Source organism: Nannobrachium achirus (assembly GCF_963921795.1).
Source record: "Nannobrachium achirus genome assembly, chromosome: 16".
Classification (NCBI taxonomy): Eukaryota; Metazoa; Chordata; class Actinopteri; order Myctophiformes; family Myctophidae; genus Nannobrachium; species Nannobrachium achirus.
The window spans coordinates 61,014,731-61,033,345 of NC_137823.1; the positions used below are offsets into that span (position 1 = coordinate 61,014,731).

The following is an 18,615-nucleotide window of genomic DNA, read 5'->3' on the forward strand; positions in this document are numbered from 1 at the left end:
CTGAAAATTTTCGCTAGCATAGCCCCTAGCATGGCTGCTGTAGAAGCACCAGGGTACAGACAGTAACCGAATGGGATAATGTGCCTTGGAAAAGGAAAGGCCAATGACATCACTTCTGCTTCATCTCAGCCCAGCCATGAGCTATCGATGCACGAGTGGTGACTAGGGAAGGTTAGACGATCGCCGATTTTCGGATGAAAATCATTTATTTCGGTAAATACGGGAAAGTACGGGAAAGGACGATTGGCTGCCCCTCCCCCCCAGGAAGTTCGATAGAGTACGGTTTTAACATTAAGGGGCTCCCCGTGGCTTTGAAAGGGTTAAGTTAAATCATTTTTATTCAACATTCTCTCTAATTTCTTGTTTTTCTGTGTTAGTGATAATTCCCATTATTTTGTATTTTTTTCAGTTTATATATTAGTGATCTTGCCCATTACCAGTTTTATTTTATTGTTTCACCTTTTGTTGGGATATTTGAGTTCATTGTGGTGCACTTTTGGGTTGGTTTATTAGCTTTTGATGTTGTTTTGAGACTTGAGATATTTATTATCACCTGAACTGAATTTCTTGATAGAAAGTAGCTCATAACATGTCTATGATGGGTTTTTATGAAACAAACACTTAGCAGATAGAAAGAGGATACTGCAGGCTTTCCATACAGCCCCAATATTGGTGAGTTTGACGTTGTTTACAATCAGATAGCTAAAAACCGTTTTGATGCATTGGCTGCCTATGGGAGGTATTGCAACCCTAGATTCATCCGATTTAAAAAATAAAATCTAGTGTTGCAATTTGCAGCTAGTATAAACCCATAGATCACTCCTATGCCCCCCTGTGTGGGTGACATTGTAACATGTAAGTAATATCACAGTCATTCTAGGGCTGAAGTTGTCAGATAGCGTCCATACTCACTCAGAAACCTGTTGAAATGTCTCCCACACTCTCTTCTCCTCCAGGATAGTGTGTTATAGTCGGGGATCCACATGCCCAAAAGCTCAAGGAATAAGGTTGAACCTGTGTTGTTCTGCCGCACTTTTTATTTCAGTTTTATCTATTAGTTTGCTCATTAAGGTACACAGAATGAGAGGCCTGCTCTGCTGGAAACATCGCGACAAAAAGTTATGGCCATTTGTATATTCACTGTCCCACTGACTCCACTACACAGGAAAGGAAATATATTTAAACAAAAGAAAATTTCTGCTTCAAGTAGCATGTGAGGGATCAAACTGGAGGGTTTTCATGATTCTGAATCCATTGCAAGCATTTGTTTTGCACAAAAAACATTCCTTGGGCTAGAAAACGGACCAAGAAAAGTATGAAAAGTGATGATTCATCACTGTGATGACTCGTCACTTTTCACACTTTTGTTGGTCCGTTTTCTAGCCCAAGGATTTTTTTTGTGCAAAACAAAAGCTTGCGATGGATTCAGAATCATGAAAACCCTCCAGTTTGACCCCTCACATGCTACTAAAAGCAGACATTTTTTCTTTTTTAAATATTTCTAGTGGAGTCAATGGGACAGTGAATATACAAATGGCCATAACTATTTTTCGCGATGTTTCCGGCAGAGCAGGCCTCTCATTCTGTGGACCTTAATGACCAAACTAATAGATAAAACAGAAATAAAAAGTGCGGCAGAACATCACAGGTCCCCTCCCATTTTGAGGGACTGGATCCCCGGCTATTAGTTGACCAGCCACAGTCCATCTGGTAGTTATTAATGTCAGCTGGTTATGGTAGAAATACTGAGTGAAAACCCAGCTCCAAACACACTAACATGCCACACTGGTATATTATGCCTGGCCTGCTTCATTTGGTGACAACATTTACCAGATTATTGAATTCATAAACATCACAGTTTTCAGTAGTTTCTCTAACTGTCAGATTGTTTTCCTTCCTGCTTCTTTTAGCCCCACCCCCTCTAGTACCTGCGAGGTTGTCTAGAGTTGATTGACACCTGGATACCCAATGACACTGCTTCCATGATTATGGTATAAATCCATAAATCTAACACATATCTGACCAAGTAGCTGTACGTCTGCCCCTGGTGGACCTGGTGCTTTACAACTGGTTAGTGCAGCTGTCAGTGAAATGACAAACCTCTTGTCTTTGATGTTTGATGATCTCAAGGTTAAGAGATCAAACACTCTGACAACATTTAAAGTGTCATAATATGAATAATAATAATACTAGTAGAATGGAATGTAACAGGGAGGCTAAAAAGTGAATCCCAAAATTAAATACCCAAAACATTTCCGTCTCTGTCCCCCTATGTTGTTGTTGTGGATATACCCTAACTGTTTTGAAGTGCTATCCAAATACATTTCAACGATAAACGATAATTACTGGTATTTTTGTGAGATAGTTGTCAGAGATAGGCGTTTCATAAAAAAAAACAACGTTTATTTTATTTACACATCAACTGTATTAGCAGCCATAATGCATTTAATAGACAGAAGAGATTTACATCTTGTCAACAGGTTTGATGCCCAGAATTCTCATCCCGTTGGCCAGAACAGAGCGGGTCCTGCTGAAGAGTCGTAGCCTTGCCTGACAACAAACAACAAATGGGTCTGAAATTATGACAGAAATACCGTACATTATGTTTTCATGCAGTAGAGCTCGATAATATCATTTAAGTCCACATCATTACATTGGAAAGTGGAACTAATAGCCTGCTGTTCACTAATGACTATTTTTTCTATTGATTACTTATGCCATGGAGTTCAATAATATCTTTTTGTATTTGTCGCATTCATAATCATAAGACAAATTTGATTATAGTCAATGTACCCCCATTGATTCCGGATTGGGACCCCATCCGGAATCAATGGGGATACATTTATTGTAATCAAATTTGTAGGCAAATTTGTAGCATTTGTAATTAGGAATGTGACAAAAACCTAAAAATATTATTGAACTAAAGTCTCCATGGTATGAATAATCAATAGAAAACGTTGTGAACAGTGGGCTATTAGTTCCACTTTCCAAACAAAAGTCATTTTGGGGGTGAACTACTCCTTTAACCAAATATTCCCCTACACCAAATATCTTCACCAAAAATATCAGAACTACTTTTACAGAATGGTCACTCCAGAATAGTGATGCTAGAGTTCAAGTGGTTCAGCATGAAAATGTCTGAACCACTGTCTGTTTGGTGTCTGTTTGGTGCATTTGAAGTTCTTCAAAGCTCGGTTGGCAATAATAATTGCTTAATGTGTAAATGATAATTCCTTTACCTGTGCAACATTGTGAGGGCTTCCTTTCACTGGCAACTCCCTGAGTGCAGAGGCAACCAGGTGGCTGGAACACAGTGAAACATATTAAAAGCAATATACTGTATGCTTTGACTTATACATACTGTATAGCAAGATCAGTGATGCCCTAAACCAGTGTTTCTCAAACGTTCAAATTTCAAGGTTTCCGCTTAACTGACAGTGTACAAATGGAACCAAATGGACCCGTTAGGGTTCATTTGGTTCCATTTGTACACTGTCAGAGTTACAGACTTGTATGGGTCAATTTGGACCCCCCAAATGGAACCCACAGAGTCCCTGGAATCCACTTTCATAAACAACGCCCTAAACAACACTGGCAGGAGAGCAACATATTTCTCAGCAGTGTTTAATCACACCAATGTATATAGACAGTGTTGGGCTGAAACCTTGTATCTCTAATTTGTTATTATTTTGACACTGTCATTCAAAAAGTAGCGAAAATAGCATATCTTCAATCACACAATGCGTTGAGACGCAACTAGTTGTAAGCTTGTAAATCTATTTTTGAAAGATTTCACCAATCGTTATAAAGGTAGGTGCAATCTAGTCTTGCATTATGGGCATTCAACCCATGGCATTACATGGCCTACCATTAAGCTAACAGAGCCTGCCTGGTTTGCTCAAGGGATCAATTGAATCTTGACCACCAGGTAAAACTTTGTGTCAGATCCTCTATCTAGGTGGGACATGTACTTCTAAATGTCTCAACTGAAAAGCATGGAGACAAAATACAACCACCCCAACTGTACATTTTATTAGTATAACTAATAATAACAACAGATCCATTGGAACACAGGTTCTTTTTCACCATTTCCGGAAAAGTAAATGTTTTAGACATACAGTAAGGTTTCCACCCAACAGTGATTGGGTCATTTTAAATCTCTAGATTTCCATCCACTCAAGTGTTAGTTATTCATATTGTTTACTTTAAACAAATATTTGCTGGACAAACCCACAGCGCTAACATCCTGCTCCTTACCTCAGCTTCAACAGGAAGTTGACAAGGTGTTTGGGTTGTAAATCCTGGGCGGAGTGGAATAACACCTCATCATAGCTGCAACAAAGAGCAGGGCATTAGGGTTGATAACATGCAAAAGAAAGATTTGACAGTTACATTTACAGTTTAGGCATTTAGCAGACGCTGTTAATCCAAAGCGACTTACAATAAGCAGTTAATACACATCACTATAATAAGCAAGATAATATGTCAGTACATTAACAATAATATAACAAATGCATAGGAATATCAATCTAGACAATAACATAGGCAGACCACGCACCTAATCAGTAAAGAACGTCTTCTAAAACCTAAAAAAATGCTATCTAGCTTCATGTATGGTCATTGAGGGAAGGGGAGTGTTACAGTAGTGCTATGGGTTTAGGTGGAGTCTGAAGAGGTGAGTCTTCAGTCCACGGCGGAAGCTAGGGAGTGAGTCTGTAGTTCTAAGTGCGACTGGGAGTTTATTCCACAGTTTGGGGCCAGGAGGGCAAATTGGCTAGGACGAGTGGATTTTTGTCCTGGGGGTTTTACTATTTGACTATATTTGTAACAGCGCCTTTTAAATCAAATGGATATCCTTTACTCATTGACAATATGAGAAGAAATGAAAATTGAGGCTCTATTAATCACATAAAGCCTAGCGTCCCTATTCTGGGCCAAAGATATCCACTCTACAAGCTCACACTGCCTCACAACATGACATGTTCTGAGCTTGTAGATCAATTATTTTTGGTGAAGAGGATTGATGTAGGTGCAAAAAAGAGTGGACCTAGGGTGACCAGACGTCCCCGACTGTCCCGCTTTCAAGCTGCGTGTCCCGGTGTCCTGACAAATATCTCTAAGACACTAATAATATGTCCCTTTTTTCAACATTCACTACAAAATTGTCCAGTTTTTTAGCTAGAATTACAATAATAGTAGCTGTTTTCAGTGGTTACATAGACATTTAACATTCTTTACATGTAAACATGCTCAACTAAACGATCAGAAAACATTCATTGTGTGTCTGAATTCAATGGTGAGACTGTTTGTCAATCACTCACTGCCTGTGTGTGCGCGTGCACGAACGTTAGAGAATGGGCACGCACGTGCACGGTAACTTGCGCATTGGTTTGAGGGTCCCGGTTTTAGGCAACAGTGTTCCGGTTTGAGTGGCTGAAAATATGGTCACCCTAAGTGGACCAAGTATTCTGGGTGACCCGGGTCAAATAAGTACATGGTTTAAGTGGTTAAAGAGTGCTCAACTTACCGAAGGAGGTGCTGTAGAATGCATATAATACTGGGCTCAAGGAGAACAGAAGCATCCAATTCAAGCTCCTGACCATCGCCTTGCATCTGTATCAGACTGTGAACATAAAATTCAACATATCGTCACTGTCTGGCCAAAACCTCTTTTTGAGGTTTTTGAAGGCATAAATCAGGGCTATTGAACACCCTTTACATCTGAGTGTTTGTTAAAATAATATTGAACCAATGGAAAGTGGAAAGTAAAAGGTGCTTGGGACAAAACCTCCTAACTCCACACTTTCTGCCAAACCAGTTAACTCCACCCGATTGGCCATCTCCTTTTTTGCTATTGAACAGCCTTTACGTCTGTGTGTTGATTAAAATAATATTGAACCAATGAAAAGCAGTAACAAGCTCCACTTGAGCTCATTTTCCTGAAAATGAACATTTTGGAGTTAGGAGGTTTCGGCCCGACAGCAGAGATATGAGAGCTATGGGGGTCCTTGAAATGAAAAGGTTTGAGAAGCAACTGTTGAACGATCACCCACCTGCAGAGGCGGGCGTGGGTGTACTGCAGGAACACCCCCGTGTCTCCCTTCGCCTGCAGCATCCTGTCCCAATCAAATTTATAATCTGACTCCAGGGGACCTTTGAAATCCTGGAAAGAATGAAGCAAACAGAGCGTGTAACTACAAGGGGCCATTGTTTTTTCCTAGAGCTCAGGTACCCTGTGATTGGCTGAGACAGGGGGAGCACTTGTTTTGGTTCGGGTGATGACCTATTCTGTCAGCCACAATGGCCGCTTTTCGACCAGCAAAGAACCGGTTTGGGTTCTTTCTCCCGCCTATGGGATGAACCAGAGGTGAGCTTTTCCACCGAGAACCGAGTTGGTTCCGAACTGAAAAAGTTGGTTCGGAACGGGAACCACAAAATCCTTCGTACCTCTGGTCCAATCTGGTGGAAATGCAAGCCGGTTCGTGGCCAGTTCGCAAGAATGAACCAAGGTTCCAAGAAAGTTGAACGGCACCGTTTCTTGAACCAAGGTTGTTTTGGTGGAAAAGGCCCCAGGATGCTTACTTGGACTGTGCAGTGCCAGCGTGGGCACTCAACTCGCCTGATGGCCCACTCACACATTTATTGTGAAACATTGACATTCACAGGATGTTGAGTGAATCTAAACAGAGCTTAGTTTGAACCAAATTGAGGGTTCTGTGGCTGTTCTCGTTCTTTTCTTTTAAAATATACATTCTGACACTAACGGCATAAAATCTCTCTGTTGAGTTCACTCACTTCAACGATGAGTGCACTGATTCCCACTTTCTCAGCGGTGTCCTCAGGGTTGTCCATTCCTTTTGTTGCTGTTGGTATGATTTAGAAAGGGAGCAATTACACAACTAGCTTCCACTAATATTTTCTCAGGAGCTAAAAAACATTTCACACTTACCGGTATGTCTCCCTTAGATATCTACATAAATCACAAGGACTTCAAGGACTTCACGTGTGTCTCGAGAAGCGCTCGAGACACACGGCCATGAAAACCAACCAATCAAAACACCGCACTGACGCACCACACTGTCAAACCCCATCTTCTGAGTAGTTGTTCAGCACGTGCACTCAGAACACCCGGTGCGCAGCGCACTGGATTTCCGAACGACACCGCACTAAGTGCACAGAATAAACGAATGACAACATGGCACACCAGTGCGTTGAGTGCGCATTTCCGAACGCAGGGGGTCCCCCAGGGGTCTATATTATAGGTACCCAACTTATTCCCTCTTCACCAAATCAACTTTTTTCAGTGAAGGTTCATCTATTATGACATGCTCAGAACAGGGATGCTATTATTCATGTGGTTAATGTTACTTTTTGACTGGCTCATGTTGTGCAGCATCCTGGCGCGAGCCTCGTCCAGAACGTCCTCCAGAAAGATCACCTCCCCACGCCTGGTCTTCATGCCCTGCACCAGGCCAAAGGGCACGTGGCGGCACCTGCAGTGGACAGAGGGACAGCAAAGACATCAGGCTGGAAGGTCAGTGTTGAGTGTTGTACTTGGTACCAGTTGCCCTCATGAAGTAGAATGATCTCTAATAAAACACATGTGCTGCACATTGTAACACAGATTTCAGTGGAATATAACCAAACCAAATATATGCATTTCTTGCATTTAAAAGCTACCTCTGAGCCCAAGAATGTCCCATTGCCAGGAGGATCTGGAACAGCTGGTGGAAGTGATTCTGCTGACTTTTGTCCGTCTTGGTGGGGGTGGGGGGGTCAATGATAAATGATACACACATAGCACAAGCCATTATGACAGAGTTTAAAGGAGTAGTTCACCCCCAAAATGACTTTTTGTCGCTTTCCTAAGACAAAAACTGTATTAAATTCACCCCCATTGATTCCGGATGGGGACCCAAATGCATTCGGGTCCCCGTCCGGAATCAATGGAGGTAAATTTACTATAATCAAATATAAAATACAACGAAATATTATTGAACTCAAGTCTTCATGTTATAAGTAATCAATAGGAAAAAAAGTCATTTTGGGGGTGAACTACTCCTTTAAGTTGAATTAAAACATCACTATATATATATGTAGTGTATATATACACTACATATTGTTATCCAATCATCAAAGGTTTGAATTTATTTGCTGTGTTATCGGGAAGTGGCTCTGACATTTGATATTGACCTGATATTGAATAAGAAAACTAAAATGATATGAGCCAATATGTCAATTGTGACTACAGTATCAGTATCCTTCCTTACCACATAAATCATCTCATGAAAAGTAAACTTTTCTTTTCGGTCTATGGCTGCGGCAATATCTCTGAAACAAACACACACAGAAAACACACACACACACACACACACACACACACACACACACACACACACACACACACACACACACACACACACACACACACACACACACACAAACACACACACAAATATGGTGTTATCATCACCACATACTCGACAGCTCTTGACCTATGCACTGTTCAACTGAGTCTGACAACCTAGAATTGTTGTAATATTCCATGGCATATCAATACATGCATGAAAAGTTTGCATGAAAAAAAGAGAAAGAAACTTTTCCAAACTAGATTTTCAGGCTATGTGGCGTTGTGACACATTGTGAGCTTGTAGATCTGCTATTTTGGAAAACGTTCACCTAGGAAGACAAAAATTCAGACAACCCTTAACCTAACCCTTGCCAATACAGACAAAAAACTAATATCGGCCAGTCCGATATATCAGTTTGTCTCTCTAGTTTCTGTTTATTTTGACTTTATCACTAGTACTGACCTGGTGATGTAGAGCGATGTACCATCACTGCGGAGCACTGTAGAGTAGCTGGACATGTCTCCGGTAGGAGACAGGTCCACAACTCCAGTTCCCTTCCTGTAAACAGAACAGACATTGCGAGATTAATGTTAATACTAGAGATGTGGATTGAGTCATACATAATAATTAAAGCGTTTTCTTTTTTCAATGTCAAGATTTATAGAAGAAAATGAATAGTATAGCCTCTGGGCTCCAAATTGATAGTTTTTTTTCAATACGTTTCATTTCACAATATGTGAAGTTCTGAACTACTGTAAATAGAGTTCCTGCAGTTTAGAATTCAACACTTTTCCAGATCTCAGTTTAAGATCTAAGCGGTTTGTTTATTTTCTTTTGTACAACTTTCTCAGAAAGCATGCACAGCTGACATTGGTAACACATCATTCTGTGTACTGATCATAACTGATTGTGTAATAAAATACTCACTCTGTGGTCTTCAGCAGCCCCAGGGTCTGTAGTCTCTGCACCACCTCCTGGGTTTGTCCCTCGTGGAAGGACTCTCCAGAGTAAATGTCAAAGTGGACTCCTAATCGCTGAGAAACAAGAGACGACACAAAATGAAACTTGCGGGAACTTTACTACATCTGTGAACTGTAAGGTTATCTGTACAATACTTCTTACTTTGATCTGCAAGCCTCCCGTCATTCTAAGATTTAACCATTTCTTCAACCCTCTATTCTGAGTCAAACGGACCCGACTTACAACTTGGGCAGTTTGTGTGCCTATAATGGCATGCCTAAATCGATATGGAAATGTCATATCACGATTATTGTGAGCTTGTATATCTGCTATTTTTTAATAGTTAAAGCATTAAATAATTCTAGGCCTAAATGGCTTAAAGGTATATTCAGTGATTGTATTTCATTCAAATAAAAATATAATTGGTACGTTTTCCATTCATTCTCCTCACTAGAATGTGTGCTGACCATATAAGGACTTCCACCATGGCCCGTGTTGCGAGCATAGCTAGATTCGGTTTTCAGAGGTGGCCAGCCAGTCCTCGGCCAATCAGGGTAGAGTATGGCCGTAGTTATGTTATGATGTTTAGTTATGATGGTCAAAATAAAATGTTTGAGAACCACAGTCGCTCTGAATTAAGAACGTCTGCTAAATGCCTAGATTGTAAACTACTGAACTCATAAAATGCCACAGTCTCGTAGTAAATCAGTATCATACATATCCTGAAGCTGGAGACGTAGGCCTACCGATATTCAGTGATTGGGTCTAATGATCAAAACGAGAACATTATAATGGTGTAAAAAATCTATAAAAAACTAAACATTTCCACGCTGTAAGGCCAGTAAGGGACAAGATGACCCCCGGCCACTTTCATTATCACTGAATACACCTTTAAACTTGAAACCAGGTTGAAAGTGTTCGCTGTGGTTAGTTTTACCTTGTAAACCTGTTGATACTCCTTCACTGTGATTAGTTTTACCTTGTAAACCTGTTGATACTCCTTCACTGTGATTAGTTTTACCTTGTAAACCTGTTGATACTCCTTCACTGTGGTTAGTTTTACCTTATATACCTGTTGATACTCCTTCACTGTGGTTAGTTTTACCTTATATACCTGTTGATACTCCTTCACTGTGGTTAGTTTTACCTTGTAAACCTGTTGATACTCCTTCACTGTGATTAGTTTTACCTTGTAAACCTGTTGATACTCCTTCACTGTGGTTAGTTTTACCTTATAGACCTGTTGATACTCCTTCACTGTGATTAGTTTTACCTTATAGACCTGTTGATACTCCTTCACTGTGGTTAGTTTTACCTTGTAAACCTGTTGATACTCCTTCACTGTGGTTAGTTTTACCTTATAAACCTGTTGATACTCCTTCACTGTGGTTAGTTTTACCTTATAGACCTGTTGATACTCCTTCACTGTGGTTAGTTTTACCTTATAAACCTGTTGATACTCCTTCACTGTGATTTCCCTGAACTGTTGCCACAGTGACACGGCTTTGCCTTCGTGATGCTCCAGCTGTCTAAAGAATTCTCTGGCAGCGAGCCGTAAGTCCTCGTTGGTTTCTGCTTCCCTGTTGACTCGAACATAGACCTGCAAAACAAAAAAACACATTGTATCAGCACAGCAGTACCAGTAGACCAGGGGTTCCCAAACTTTTTTTGTCTCAGGGCACCCCATAAATATTGTTTTAATCAGAGGCACTACATTATAATTTTCACTCAGCACCTTATATTTATAGCATATCGTCGTTGTCGGGTGGAAACCTTGTATGTCCAAAACCGTTCGTTTTTTATTTATCATCTATAAAATGTACTAAACTAGTGAAAACAGCAGATCTACAAGCACACAACGCGAGGCGTTGATCGGCTGTTTTCACTAGTTTTCTGCAATGGTCTTGTATGATCAAGCAGGGCTTTGCTTTACCAAAAGACTTGGAGATACGAGGTTTCTGCCTGACAGTGATGATATTTTAGTGATTATGTTGCGAGGAAACCGTTGAGATAATAGCCATTTTGGTTAGAACAAGTGTCCAAATAAACTCCAAATATTATCAAATTATCTCGTGGCACCCCTGGACTGCCGTCACGGCACCCCAGGGTGCCCCGTCACCCACTTTGAAAACCCCTGCAATAGACCACACGCCCGCCTGTCAAACTGGCTTTTGATACCGGATAATACGATAGCTCAGAATACAGGGCAGAAACACAAAGATAGAATGGCTAAAACCCCTTCATGAAAATATGCAAACTCACATCAAATAAATGCTGCAGAGGATTCTCTTTCAACTTCTCCTGGCTTCCAAACTGTTCAAAGCCGGCTCCCAGCATTCCTGCAATCCAATGTACGTATATTAGGAGAAGATTATTCCTCAGCTGACAACATTAAAATCTGTTCATATTTAACACCTTTTTTTTTTCTTTTTCACTCACCAAACTGCATCCCCCAATCACCGAGGTAGTTCACCCGAATAACCTCGTTTCCAAGGGACTGCTTGAGATTGGCGATGAAATTGCCTGGAAATGCAGTTTGAGTATCCAATAAATGACCATTCAGAGAAATCAGGGCCAAATCATTCGAATCCTATTTATATAAAGAGAGTATTCCACAGCAAACTGTCTGTGCACTTATAAGACCTTCCAAGTCTTAAATGGATTGAAAGACAAAGGCAAAAACCTAATCCTAGAGACCCTTGTTACAGTAGTTACAATATGTACCAAATTGTTTTCTGTGAATATATAGAGGGGACATTATACAGCATTCAAACAAACAAAATGAATGAATAAGCATTTTTCTGCTTCATTAACTCATTGGCCGCCATTTTAACATTGACTGTTTGGCTCCCCTGCCATTTTGTTTAATGAAAAAATTGATATATTTTTTTTATATTGACATTTTTCCTAAATTCTGTATTCTGTATTTTGTGTCATACAGGACCTGAATTGAAACAGGACCACCTCTAGTCTCACCAAAAAATAAAACAAATAAATAAAAAGCTTTTTTTTCTATAGTTGCAGCCATCTCAAAATAGCCATTTTTGACCAAAATCCAGCTATAATTGAAACAACTGGAAATATTGACCTTTTTGTGATCGATCGCTTTTCAAGTGGATAACTCACTTGATATTTGTCTTTATGGCTTCAGGCATTATCAGATAAGTGTACTAATGTAATTATGTAATAGGATTTCTTTTTTTTTTAATTTTCTGTTTAGAAAAATGCAGAGAAACATATTTTTATTGGCTATGTCTGACCATACACTCAGCAATTTCACATATATACTACTGTATATTGCAGTATTTATGTGAGCATTTATGTGAGCCCCCACTTGGGGGCGCTTTCTCTCTGTCTCTATGTGTCTGTTTTCGGTCTCGGATGGGTTTTGATCTGTACAGGTGCACACACACAAATAGACATCAAAGGGGGCATGAGTCTTTTTTCTAACATGTCCTAGAATGTGAAAATAGCAGATCTACAAGCTCTACAAGCTCAACACATCGCTCTGTGACACATTGAGAGCTTGTAGAGCTTGTAGATCTGCTATTTTCACATTCTAGGACATGTTAGAAAAATGTCTCCCCCTGCCCCTAAAAAAATCCTCTGCACTGCCCTGCTAAACAGCTCCTCTGCGTCTTTGCTCGTTAGTAATCAACACTAGTTGATCTCTTGCTTTTTTGGAGGAGCGTGGTGGGGGAGCGTGGGAGTTTTGGTGGTGGTCCACGACCACCACCCTTGAGAAGTGTTGGCTGGAGACCAGGCAGGGTAGTGAGAGGACGGACCCCCTTTCAGGGACCACTTCACTTGTCTCTGAATCAACTGGATCGCGTCGTGTGAACTTTATGTAATCGGGCAGTTTTATTGATTGATTTTGTAAGAGTTGATTATCGTGTTCCCACTGCTCTGCTGAGCGAAGCGTTGAGCCCGCGGACCCCCCAGGGACCCCCTTTTGCAAAGGACCGCCTGTTGACAATGGCCTGCTTGGCTGCTTGTGGACCATTACAAAACAATATATTATAGCCTGGATATATGGATTATACAGTAACCTGTGGATACTAATCAACCATCATCATTCTCAGGTATGTTTTAGAAGCATTTATATGGCGAATTGGCGATAATTTTTTTGTGTCTTGAGAGAGAGAGAGAGAGAGAGACAGATCTCTGAATCAGAGACTCTGATAGCACTATTTCTTTATGGGACTGTGTGCTGATTAGGACAGGGGGACCACTGAAACAGACAGTGGTCGTGGACCACCAGCCAGCTAAGAGATGTGCACACACACACACACACACACACACACACACACACACACACACACACACACACAGCTGTTTTTTTCTTCTCTTTTTTTCCGGCTGCCAGCCTTTTGAGCTCAAATGCGTCTTTTGCCAATTAACTGTGGTTGGGGAGATTTATACATTTGTATTGCAATTTGTACATTATTACAGTCTTTTTTTCAAACACACTTACTTTGATGTGTGATATTTTAGGTTCCCTTTAAGATAAAAGGCTCAGAATTTGTCACGAGCAGGGGGAGAATGTAATTAAACATTACATTATATAAAAGCTAATTCTCGGGACTATCGGGCCTGGCGGGGAGCGACATTGGGATTTTCTCGGGACTATCGGGGGAGGCGGGGAATGAGTTAATGTATTTAGTGACTTTAGTTTATCCTTGTGTGTTTCAAGTGCATAATTGAATCTGCCCTGCCCCCTGCTGATGAAGACATGAACTACATGAGACTCACCAATGATAGTGGACCGCAGGTGTCCAGCATGAAACTTTTTGGCGATATTTGGAGAACTGCAACATAAGACCATATAAATATTTATATGTGCGACCTGGTCTGTTGAAACTCTACCTATTTCAGGCAGACAACTCTTGGATTAATATAAAATATATTTTTATTGAGCATTCACTGAGCAATTACTGAGCATGATATATGAAGCGGGTCCGCATCAGTGTGCCGACGGGCCGGTATTCCGACACTAAAACGAACCCTAACTCTACCCCTAACCCTAAACTTAACCTCAGTAACTGTACCTCAGTAACTAACCTGCCGACGCTAGTCGGAACAGTGGCCCGTCGGGATAGTGAGCGGACCCCCATATGAAGCATAGCATGAGCACAATATGAAGCATAGTTTGGCATCAGGACTCTGTCTCTATTCATTCCATGTAAGCATAAACATTTTAGATAAGTTATTATATACCAAATATAATTATTATATAGAATACCAAATAGAATTACAGGGAATGAATCAAGACCCCCAAAGGGAATCTAGAAAACAGAGTCTACAGGTGGATGCTGGGGAGGTGGTGGGATTGCAAAACATCAGCAGCAAAGGAGCGCAAGCAGAGCAGCAGCAGAGCGCGAGCAGGGCAGCTGCACAGCCAGGAGAAAAGCCAGAATGAAGAGGTAGGCAGAGTGATTTAGGCCAAGGCTACACAGAGCTGGATATTTGTGAATCTAGACATTTTTTGGTGCTGTTGGGGCTTGTAGCCACACAAAGCTGGATATTTTGGCAGTGAATCTGGATATTTTTAAATCCGGATAAATAAGTGGAGACACTGAAAAATATCCGCTTCACTGGATCCGTGTAGTCATGATACCCGGATCTCTCTGAAGACTTTACTGTGTGTGTGCTTGTTAGACCTAGATATCTTTGTCGTGTGGACCTAGATATTTTTCTATGTGGATATCTGAAAAACCGGGATATATGAAATATCCAGCTCCGTGTGGACCTAGATATTTTTTTATGTGGATATCTGAAAAACCTGGATATGTGAAATATCCAGCTCTGTGTAGTCATGGCCTAATACCGCCCTGATCAGGTGAAGAGATCATGTGACTGATGACCTGATCATCTGCATGAACTAGCTACGCAAGCTGCGCCTCATGTATTATCAGACATACCTGTATTCAACCAATGTTCTTCCTTTCTCCAGTCTGTTCAAAAGCTCACTATTTAACCCAAATCTCTCGTCCTCCTTTCCGAGGGGCTCCAACATTTTCTAGAACAGATTTATATCATCACCATGAAAACATTTAAATGCTTCTAGAACAGATATCATCACCATGAAAACATTTAAATGCTTCTAGAACAGATACCATCACCATGAAAACATTTTAATGCTTCTGATAAAAGTGAAGTTGGTAATTACTAGAGATGTTACCGATCAATCGGCAATGGATCGAATCGGGCCGATCAAAGCGTGATCGGCGATAATCGGTGGTTTAGATCAAAAGGTAAATTCACCGATCAGATCGGATCGGTGCATCCAATCAACCAGCAGTTCAGTATGCCCACTTGAGGCCATTTTGGGGTATTGATTTCCACAGTGCTGAAGGAATAATTAGTTACTGCTATGATAATAAATACATAGTAATGCTGGTAAATAACTATAAGGCAAATATATAAATGAATTAATGAGTGAATGAATGAATTAAAGTTAAAACATTAACATTTAGAAAATATAAATAATAACATGATCGGATCGGTGATTGATCGGTATCGGGTGATCAAACTTTTGTGATCGGTGCTCGGTGATCGGTTCCAAAAAACCTGATCGGACCATCCCTAGTAATTACACTGACACACTACTAGTGTATTTCCCCCTCCACAGTGAAAAACATCAAATCAAAACAGTGTTACCAGATGTACGATAATTAATGAATTATGAAAACATTTTAATGCTTCTGATAGTTTTCAATTACACTGACACTACTAGTGTATTTCACCCTCCACAGTGAGAAATATCAAATCAAATCAAGATGATACCTGCACAAGGATCTTCCGATGAACTCTGAAGTTGATCACTCCACGTCCAGCAGATACGTCCTCTATTACACTGTCCTGCTTCAGCTAATGAGACACAGTGAGGACAATGAATCACTAGAACTAGAATTTGTATATTCTAGAATCTATACAATGCATTCTAATGTCTGTTTGAATCGTGTAGACATTTTGACATATTTGACAAAATACAAATATTTGTTTTGCCAGAACATTCAAAGGGATATAGTATAGTATAGTATAGGGCGTGTTGGCATGAAAACGTTTGTTCCCCACATAATGCGAATCAATACGTTTTGTCTCGCTACGAGTTAGAATAAAAGATGGACATTCCAAACGATTATTACACCAAAATAAACGACTATACCAGTGTAAACCAATTTTAATCATTTGGAGGTGCACAGCCATGGAAGTTCTCTTGCTGGGTCCGGCCACCTGATTATTTCCATCCACGAAAATGGTATTGATCCCGGGCTAGTGCTTTATAGATGTGATAGTACTAGTAGTAGGTGCAAGAAGAAGCATCTTTTTAAAAACACTAGAAATGTTCAGTCTAAATCAGGGGTCTTCAACGTTTTTGAGCGGTGGTAAACCGCTCCATAGAGTGGCTGGGTGTGCGTCTGTAGCCACTTTTTCCTCTGCGTTTTGCCACAGCAATGTGTGTGTGTGTAGCCTGTACATCCTAGACTTAAATCCTAGTCTGAAGACGTTATGCAAGCACGACCACCGCTCACTTCACATTGGGTGTGATTTTTTTTAGTTGAGAGAAAGATGAAGCAGGGACCCCCCACAACCTTATCATAGATTTCATATAGTGTCATTGTTTGACAGCACAATCATCAGTGTATTTTGGATTCATGTCAATTTGTGTTTTCAGATATTTAACCACTTGAACCGTCAATACTTAATAAACTTGACCTTTCACTCTGTACTTAGTCTGCTCTTTTTACCCTCTACACCAAAGCTCTTTGCCAAAAATAGCCGATCTACAACTGTGAGGCGTTGTCAGCTTGTAGATCTGCTATTTTTGGCTTAAAGTTCTCAGAATATGGATGCTCGGGTTCAAGTGGTTAATATAAAAAAGGAGGAAAAAGGTTTCTATCACTCAAATTTGGAGGACCCCCTGTAGTAACTTTGAGGACCCCCTAGGGGTCCCGGACCCCCTGTTGAAGACCCATGGTCTAAATAGTCTGGACTCTGGGTTGTCTAAATGTGAGAAAAATATTGTTGTTTGCTCAATGATGACCCGCACCTCGTTAACTAAGGCTTCTGCCTGTGACTGTTGTTCTCCTTTGGAGGGTACAATCCCATCCTCAAACAGAGTGTTGATTGACAGCCTGAAGTCAGCAGTCTGTCTGAAAAGCACAAGATCAGGAACATTAATGAGATCAGTATATGGATGAATAAATAATGTGACAGACTCTCTCTCTCTCACACACACACTCGCACGCACACACACACACAACTTAACTGTTTCTTTGAAACTGGAATTGCAGAGAGAGCAGATATAAAAGCATCTTCAGGTTGCTGCAGAATCCTGGACAGCTAGGAGGAAAATAGCAATATTCTTTAAATTACCACATTTCATGAACACGTTTATCCTCCAAGCGACATCATCATGTTTTTGTTGTGCTTTAGATCAGTGGTTCTCAACCTGTGGGTCAGGAGTCAGGACCCCCAGGGGTCCCCAGATGATTAACTTAATGAGCAACATTGTTTTCTCTCTCAACAGTAAACAAAGCAACATAAGTTTAAGTGTATAGAGGGTAGGCTATATGCAATTTATAAAGTGACAATTAAATTATTTTTGAATACATCTAAAATGACAAATTGGCCAAATTGTCAAATATTAGAGGCAGAAGTTGTGAAAATACGAGGCGTTGTGAGCATGTAGATCAGCTATTTTCACAATAGGAACCATGTTATAAAAAATGTAATGCCTCAACTCTTAGTGCTCGACAAGGTGGGGGGGTCCCCAGTTGAAATATGATTATTTTTGGGGGGTCGCGGCCTGAAAAGGTTGAGAACCACTGCTTTAGATCTTCTATCAACCCATGGTGCTCCAGAGGAGACATGCATTTTAACCTTGCAACTGTTCCACATTCCTCAGTGTCATTACCTTCGCTGCAATGCTTCTCCTAAAGAAACAAGCCATGTGTTTGCTTTGAAATAACTTCAACAAGACATTAAACAATGGGAACTAATGTTAAATAACGGTTCTCTTCGCTCATAGCGCTTCATTCATAGACCAAAACCACCTCCATGGTCAAAACGTCAACAATGTGGACAATATACTTCCTGATCCGCCTCTTCCTTTCGCAGCATCCAATCGAAACGCTCCGTTCAATGGCGTCACCGCCCAGAAGGGGTCTGTTTAAAAGGATTCAAGTTTTTGTTGCACTGTTTGATCAGTTTGTTTCAGAGGTGGAAAAAGTACACACATGTTGTTAAAAGTATCAATACTGCACTGTAGGCCTACTCCGTTGCAAGTAAAAGTCCAGAA

General features: G+C 40.6%; 1 protein-coding gene across 1 annotated transcript; it reads right to left on the reverse strand.

Moving 5' to 3' along the window:
- Window positions 1-2,463: 2,463 nt before the first annotated feature.
- On the reverse strand, window positions 2,464-18,367 carry rars2 (arginyl-tRNA synthetase 2, mitochondrial; the record flags this gene model as incomplete). The annotated part of the gene is made up of 20 exons (XM_080745082.1): window positions 18,232-18,367; window positions 17,584-17,657; window positions 17,365-17,467; window positions 16,098-16,181; window positions 15,233-15,330; window positions 14,064-14,119; window positions 11,751-11,834; window positions 11,574-11,650; window positions 10,753-10,911; window positions 9,279-9,385; window positions 8,814-8,909; window positions 8,271-8,331; window positions 7,681-7,757; window positions 7,369-7,493; window positions 6,796-6,863; window positions 6,054-6,163; window positions 5,528-5,623; window positions 4,258-4,332; window positions 3,240-3,303; window positions 2,464-2,550 (listed from the first exon to the last, which is right to left on the reverse strand). Exons 1-20 carry the CDS (start codon window positions 18,265-18,267, stop codon window positions 2,464-2,466), a joined length of 1,737 nt encoding a protein of 578 aa, XP_080601208.1. The 5' UTR covers window positions 18,268-18,367.
- Between the last annotated feature and the right edge of the window lie 248 nt (window positions 18,368-18,615).